At 37.5% G+C, this 8,143-nt stretch overlaps 1 protein-coding gene across 1 annotated transcript; it reads left to right on the top strand.

Moving 5' to 3' along the window:
• Window positions 1-2,919: 2,919 nt before the first annotated feature.
• Window positions 2,920-3,916, top strand: LOC116173343 (mitochondrial fission 1 protein-like). Its single transcript, XM_031490750.1, has 2 exons — window positions 2,920-3,115; window positions 3,281-3,916. Exons 1-2 carry the CDS (start codon window positions 3,071-3,073, stop codon window positions 3,686-3,688), a joined length of 453 nt encoding a protein of 150 aa, XP_031346610.1. The 5' UTR covers window positions 2,920-3,070; the 3' UTR covers window positions 3,689-3,916.
• Window positions 3,917-8,143: the final 4,227 nt, after the last annotated feature.

Below are 8,143 nucleotides of genomic sequence, written 5' to 3'. Positions count from 1 at the left end.
ACACGTGTTGTGGCCATGTCCAATTCCTTTTTTGAGTCTTAGGGGTGGATTAGTAGATCAAAAAACATTCGATCCCGAAAGGGTTACATCAAAAACATCGCATATCATGGATGTACTCCCTTTCCACCAACAGTTTAAAGTATGCCGTAGCCAGCACCCAATTTTCCCTCGGTGGGTTTGAAATATCAACTTGGCAGCTTGGGCAAAAGTTAAGGAAGGTTTTAAAAGCCGAAGATGTTGAGTGGGGGCTGCTGTGTGAACATGAGAGGTGTTGTTACGGGTTGCTGACCGCTCACGCCGCTGTAGCTTGGCGCGTAACCAGCTGTGCAGTCAGGGCACTTAAGATTCCCCGGTTTTGAAGATTATCAAAAACTAATGGTCTCGGATACTGGAAAAGCTCATATTTTTATCATAAAGTGAAAGTCCACATTTTGTAACACTACGTTTTAAAAATTATAACGCTAAGATGAACCCCTTTAGCGTCGATATATATTTCTTTCAAATACCCCCAAAAGAAACAATCGCAAACGCTCAAGTCTGGCGAGCGTGCAGGCCACCTAATATTCCCCTCAGAGAGACCAGAGGCTGAGGGAACATTTCTCTCAAAACATTCATAGAGACTCGAGCCGTGTGGGCTGTAGCTCATCTTGCTGGAACAGTTCGGGTTGGGAAAAAGTTTTGCGTGGTAGGTAGGACGCGCCCTCCTCGGCTGAGGAATCGAGGAGTCTGGGGTGGTAACCCTAGCTAAGTATCTAACGTGGTTGCTTAGCCTGTTCGCGGATCGACCGAAGTCGGCTAATACCGTAAGCCCTTTCTCAAGGGGCGATAATTAATGTCTGCGGATAGATACCCGAAGTTACCACGGGGAGGTGTTTGTCTCCGCTAGTCTGTCACGGGGGGCACAATTAAACAACTCGCATACAATTTTCAAACCAATACGACACTATAAAATAACGCTTTACACACCACTCGCAGAAAAAACGCACTTTAGAATGTAGATGCCAACCTCATCGGTTACAATTCTGCCACTGCGGCTAATAACAAAGAATATAAAGAAGATTCATATGTACAGGGTTACGTTTGAAGAAGAACATATAACGGTTATGGCGACATCGTTCCCATTTAAGAAGACATAAAAAAAAATGGGATTATTTTAGTGCCACTATTTCCAAACACTACTTACTGATAGATCGCAGCCGAAGGCCGGAGGATGTTTCCGTATTTAAACCCCTTAAGCCTGTTTGGACAGCTAGTAAGGAAATGGAGGTTTGGACATTTTCCTGAAGAAGTTACGCGTTTTACATTTCTAACAGTTCTCCATTCTACGAGTATTTAGAAAAAGTAGGTTGAATATATTTGATAAGCGAAATGTGGATTATTCAAAATGCATAGGTACCTAATGGAAAGATTTCTGAAGATAGAAATTTTGAATGTACCAAGAAGCAGGCTTCTGCAAAATTGGCCAAACTTTTGGAAAACAGAATTAAAACTACTAGCATTATCCTTTAAGACATATTTAAAGAAAGGGGTTATATTAAATTGTATGACATATGAGCACAAGTTATTACTGAGATGGAAAGTTGTAAGAACAAATCAAATAACAAATAATTAATCCATTATTCCTCCAATTTGCCTATGCCTGACCCACGTAGCCTCTCTGTGAGTGGTTCATTTTGTTCCTCTGTGCTCGATCACTTGTCTTGTAGTAGCTCCCCTGGAACTGGGCCCTCCCTTGATTAACCAAAAAATGCGCCGACGGATGCAGTCCTCCTGAAAAAATATTTCTTATTACGAAAGAAAAGAAAATCAATATGGGACAGTTCGGGCAACATTTTCAATAAAAATTGCAATTTACGTAATCTGCAATTTTCCATAGGTGTCCTAGATTCTACAAAAAAAAATGCTTGCTGATTCACTATTCAAGAATTAGGTATACTTTCCTTTAAATATTAAAATATATACAGGCATGGAAGAAATGTTTGCCAATAAACTGGAAAGAAACCCAATAAACATTATGCGAGTGTGAAGTGAGATATACACAACTGACTAAAAATGCTGATGCCATTCATGCGTCTTTTGAGTAGGCTCGTTGTATGATCTGTGAGGCTAGTATCAATGGCATATTTGATTGCCACTGACAATGTCAACATTGGTAAAGTTATGTCTCTTTCAAACCCATATAATATTTATTGGGTTTCTTTCTTGCTTATTATAAATCAGGCCTGCAATATTTTTTTCCATACCATTCTTAAAAGTGTCCATATAATTGCACATTTATCCCATATTAAATTTAACCGCTTGCATCTTTTCCAAAGTTCCAATATTTAAGAAAATTCTGCAGGTGCGAAAGAGAGTTTCATAAAAGTTTGATAAAAGTGCACATCCGCCAAGACAGAAGTGTTCAATGAGATTTTCATTTGTGAACGAGAATGTTAGGTATACGCTTTGGCAGGGTACACTTCTTGTAAGGTTTTTATCAGAACTGTGGAGACTTGAACAAGAATTATAAAACCTCAGAAGGGTGGATATCCGCTAAGGTGAAAATATTGAATGACGCAGCCATGAACGAGACGGTTATGAATCTGAAAGTGACACACTTCTGTTAAGATAAAACTATAAAAGAAATGGAATTTGTAGATCTAAACGAAAACTTCAGTAAGGAATTGTAACTTATTTTATTTTGTTGATTCACATGTCAAATTACTGACTTGTTTATTTTAATTGACATCCAGTTCTTTTATCTTTTATCTTATCTTGTATTTAATTTGTGTTGTTCAGAACTAATGAAATCGCCCTCGTAAGTGCAACAGTAGTTGCCCCATCTATGATTGAAATACAAAAGAAGGTAGAAAAGTATTCTTTTTAGCTGAGAAACAAATTTCTGTTCTGTCCTAACCGATACCGAAAGGAAACTTTTGGAGGATTATGACGCAGTGAATACAAAGTCCGAGTAAATCATTTCGTATGGTAGTCTAGTCATAGGAATTAAATACACTATTTCGGGAGGTGGAATAATCCCGCTTGTATAAAATCTACATTATCGACAAATTTATAAACAAAACCTAATAAAATGGATGACGTACTAACAGAGACTGTTCCTGCCGAAGAATTAAAAGTAAGTAACTTACGAAAGTTGGATTTAATTCTTTTTAACATTTGCGAAAGCGTAACTGAAATATCCATTAGAAAGACAACAATGCAACACCTGCCACTAAAACAGCCATGATCGAATGACAATTAAAGCTAACCTTTGCCCTCATATAAATTGTAATTGTTCCAGAAATTCGAAAAGGCATATCACGAGCAACTATACAAGCAGGATGTCACCCCGAAAGCACAATTCGAATACGCCTGGTGTCTCGTACGCAGCAAGTATCCGGCCGACATAAAAAAGGGAATATTTTTACTGCAGGAGTTGTTTCGAACGCACGAGGAGGGCCAGAGGGATTATCTGTACTACTTAGCAATTGGCAACGCGCGAATAAAGCAATACACCGAGGCCTTAAAGTACGTACGCTCATTTTTAAACATTGAACCTGGTAATTCGCAAGTGATAGCGTTGGAAACGACGATTAAGGCTAAAATGGACAAGGAGGGGCTGATGGGAATGGCGGTCGCCGGTGGTGTAGTGTTAGCTATCGGAGCTGCAGTGGGATTAGGAATATCCATTTTAAATAAAAAATCCTAATAGCTAATTTTGTATGGGTGGCTATACGAGGCTACCTGTAATATGTTCTTGGTTATTTATTATTACTTTGTTGATTACTTTGAATTATTCAAAATGTCAAATATTTAGTTAGTATGTAGGATAACAATAAAATTGTGATTTATTTATGGTAGACCCTTTGGTTTTCAGTAAACAGACTGAAATTTGGCTATGTAAATTAAGTGTCTCATTAAATTTGCTTTGTATTCATCTTTTTAGTTGCACCAATAATTCCTTGTATACATAACTTAATGTTGCTTATGAATAGCAAATGTATTTTGACAATAAAATATGAAATGAAGAGCTTTACCTTTAGCAAACCTCCAGTTGTAGGTAAATGGCACTATTTGCCCATGGAGATGGCTGGCAATATTATTGTTACATCTGTGCAAGCAAATTAGGCGTTTAGCAAGTAACTTGTACTGCAAGTTAGCAGTATAAATAACAAGATCTTATGTGCACTGCAGTTTAAGGAACTTGAAGGAGTCTGGGAAAGATACAGAGGAACTTGCACTGAGTTTAGAAAGAACTATGGAAAAAGTAGCAATAAAATTTCACTTAAGCTTGAGGGAAGATAAACATGAAGATGCTTAAGGAGAAGTAGTGCAGATGAGTTTGAAGGAAGAAATCGAACGGAAGTTTAGAGTAACTTAAGAAATGTTGGGCAAAACATCACAGAAACCAGAGCTGGGCAGTGCTTTGAAAAAAAGTGCTTGCTAAAGGACTTCAATTACTTTTAGTGCTTAGAGCTCTGTGCTTCAATTACTTTTCTAATTCAGGAAAAAGTGCTTCAATTACCAAGCACTTTTTAAAAGTGCTTGGAGCTTCAAGCCTTATTGAACTGCTTGAAGCTCTTTTATACAATTTCGAGCACTTCTAAAGAGCTTCAAGGACTTATCAAGGGCTTCAAGCACTTATAAAGAGCTTCAAGCACTTATAAAGAGCTTCAAGCATTTTCAAAGAGCTTAAAGCACTTTCAAAGAACTTCAAGCACTTTTTAAGGGCTTCAAGCACTTTTTAAGGGCTTCAAGCACTTTTTAAGGGCTTCAAGCACTTTTTAAGGGCTTCAAGCACTTACAAAAAGCATCAAGCACTTTCATAACGAAGCTCTTATCGTGAATTAGGTGACGAATTTAGAAAACCCTTAGTCTTACTCATTCCTTCACGCCTACTCTGACGTTACCTACGTGTTCTGTGCTTCTAGTCTGCAGTCTGCACATCCCACTTTTGACTTCTTGTTTTTCGTATTGTACATACCTACTAAAAGTTTACAAATTTTCTCTGTGCATTTCTTCACGTAATACTATCACTAATTTCAATTATTTCAGAAGATACGTCTCGGTAGGTACGTACTTACAAGTAACAAGTGTCAAGGAATTTCCCAGCAACATTCTGGATTTTTTTCTTGTGGTACCTACTTTTATAGCACATGCAGTTATTATTTCTACATTAGTCATTACCCATGGGTACGGGGAGAGTACTGTACCGATAACAACATTTTTTTGTTTACCTAATCGTTTTAAACGAAAATTTGGACAAGCAAAACTTTAGCGATAAAACCACTAATTCCTCCAATATAATTACGATACGGAAGTACTGTTTCTAGCGTGTTTTTTAAAGTGTTTCCAGCAGGCTAGAAACCAATTTTGAAAAAAATTCAATGGGCTGTAACTTTTGAACTATATAGTAGCCCAATCTTGGAACTGTTTGAAATTATGGCCACATTCTTTAAGAAAATTTTTTTCCGGGTCGATCTGAGACAATTTTTTTTTTCGGGGTTCAAAAAAAGGCAGTGTATAACCTTCCTTTTTTTACCAAAAATCGACTACACCAAAATTTCTAGGGAAAACACTTTTTCTTATTAATTTTGGTGCGTAGAATCCAAAACAATTCGTACTTTTTCGATCAGACTTCTCAATCAAAAGTTATAGACTAGAAACCAATTTCGAAAAAAAATTCAAAGGGCTGTAACTTTTGAACTAGTAGCCCAATCTTGGAACTGTTTGAAATTATGGATTCTACAGGCCACATTCTATAAGAAAATTATTTTTCCGGGTCGATCTGAGACAATTTTTTTTTCGGGGCTCAAAAAAAGGCAGTGTATAACCTTCCTTTTTTACCAAAAATCGACTACACCAAAATTTCTCGGGAAAACACTTTTTCTTATTAATTTGGGTGCGTAGAATCCAAATCAATTCGTACTTTTTCGATCAGACTTCTCAATCAAAAGTTATAGACTAGAAACCAATTTCGAAAAAAAATTCAAAGGGCTGTAACTTTTGAACTAGTAGCCCAATCTTGGAACTGTTTGAAATTATGGATTCTACAGGCCACATTCTATAAGAAAATTTTTTTCCGGGTGGATCTGAGACAATTTTTTTTTTCGGGGCTCAAAAAAAGGCAGTGTATAACCTTCCTTTTTTACCAAAAATCGACTACAACAAAATTTCTCGGGAAAACACTTTTTCTTATTAATTTGCGTGCGTAGAATCCAAATCAATTCGTACTTTTTCGATCAGACTTCTCAATCAAGAGTTATAGACTAGAAACCAATTTGGAAAAAAAATTCAAAGGGCTGTAACTTTTGAACTAGTAGCCCAATCTTGGAACTGTTTGAAGTTATCGATTCTACAGGCCACATTCTATAAGAAAATATTTTTTCCGGGTCGATCTGAGAAAATTTTTTTTTCGGGGCTCAAAAAAAGGCAGTGTATAGCCTTCCTTTTTTACCAAAAATCGACTACATCAAAATTTCTCGGAAAAACACTTTTTCTTATTAATTTGGGTGCATAGAATCCAAATCAATTTGTACTTTTTCGATCAGCTTCTCAATCAAAAGTTATAGACTAGAAACCCTGGTTTCCAGTAATATGAAAGGTGCTTTATATTGTTTATATTTATATTAATTTATATTGTCAATTACTGTGATTCAAGCACTTTTAATGGCTTCAAGCACTTTAAATGGCTTCAAGCACTTTCCAAGGGCTTGGTGCTTTGTATTTTCAATTACTTTAGAAAGTGCTTGGTAATTCCAAGCTCTTTAATCACATAAAAGTGCTTAGGGCTTGCAAGCACTTTTATCAAAACAAAGTGCTCGCCTGCTCGGTGCTTAGTGCTTCAAGCCCTTTTCAAGAGGGCTTTACCCACCTCTGACAGAAACTGAGGTGCATTTGAACAGAGAAAGTGAAAAACAGGAAAATTTAAGAAGGGATTAAGCAAGGTTTGAGGGGAATGTGAGAGGTGCTTTTTATGCAGTGGTGGATTGTAGATAAAAGCACAATATAACCTTAGAGGCTCAAAAGGGGGGTATAAAGTTACCTTGCTCTAGCCACCATATAATGGGGCGGTTTCAGAGAAGAGTGTGCGTTGGATACTGGATTAAAAATTAACAAAATACGGTGGGGGAGACCAAGTGACCATATTTGAAATAAGAGACGTACTTGTCGTGACCCGTGGCAGGTAAATGGGGCAAGACTAATTCATAAGAACTATGAAGAATACATTTAATGGGACCTTAAAACAAATTTGGCAACTATTATTGGTGGAAGCTTAACAGGAATATGTGGGAAACTTAAGGAGAATTTGACAAAAGAGAAAACCTTAAGAATTAAAGGAGGAAGAATCAATTTTAAGGAAACGTGACACGAACGATGGAGGGGGAAACGGAGGGTAGAATTTATAATTACTAGGGGAGGGGGTGCAGACGGAGAAGAACTCATAGATCCTTAGGGAGAGCGATCAGAGGGATAGGAAGAGTACGTAGAACAACTATAGGTATTATAGGGCAGAATAAGAACCGTTAGCTGAATTCAGCAACCAAACATTAAACGGCAAAAACTATAGGGTTTAGTATACTTAGGTCAGAGTTCGACAAAGCTATAAAGGAGCAACAGGAGCAGATGCAGTATCAGCAGAATTAGTAAAACACTCGGGAACAAACGTGCAGCATCTGCATAGGCTCTTTAAACTATCAAATAGTATATATACGAAACAGAGGGCAGATGCCGGATGACCTTCAAAATGGTAGGTTGATTATGATCCCGAAGAAAGGAGACGTAGAAAAATTCGGACATTTCAGGACAATTAGCTTACTGGCCCACGCATAAAAAAACTAGCTAAAATAATCTCCTTATAGGAGAATAGAGGATAGAGGAATAAGGGAAGCTGGCGGATGACCAGTTCGGGTTTAGGAAAAACGGTGACACGCGCGAAGCTATACGAGTATTAACGCTTAGGACAATATTAGAGGAGAGCTAAGAGTAGGAAAAACAACTTATATGGCTCGTAGATCTAGAAAAAGCATTTGATTTGCGATAATGGCAGAGCTAGGAGATAGTATAGAAAGGGAACAGAGAGCGGTGATTAACGTAGAGTGATATGAGGCCGCGGCCAAGATGCAGAGGGGGGTCAGACAGGGCTATCGCCAGCAATATTTAA

This window comes from Photinus pyralis, unplaced genomic scaffold (genome assembly GCF_008802855.1).
Source record: "Photinus pyralis isolate 1611_PpyrPB1 unplaced genomic scaffold, Ppyr1.3 Ppyr1.4_LG6, whole genome shotgun sequence".
NCBI lineage: Eukaryota > Metazoa > Arthropoda > Insecta > Coleoptera > Lampyridae > Photinus > Photinus pyralis.
Note: the sequence above shows the minus strand (reverse complement) of the source record. Positions and strands in the feature narration are given on the sequence as shown.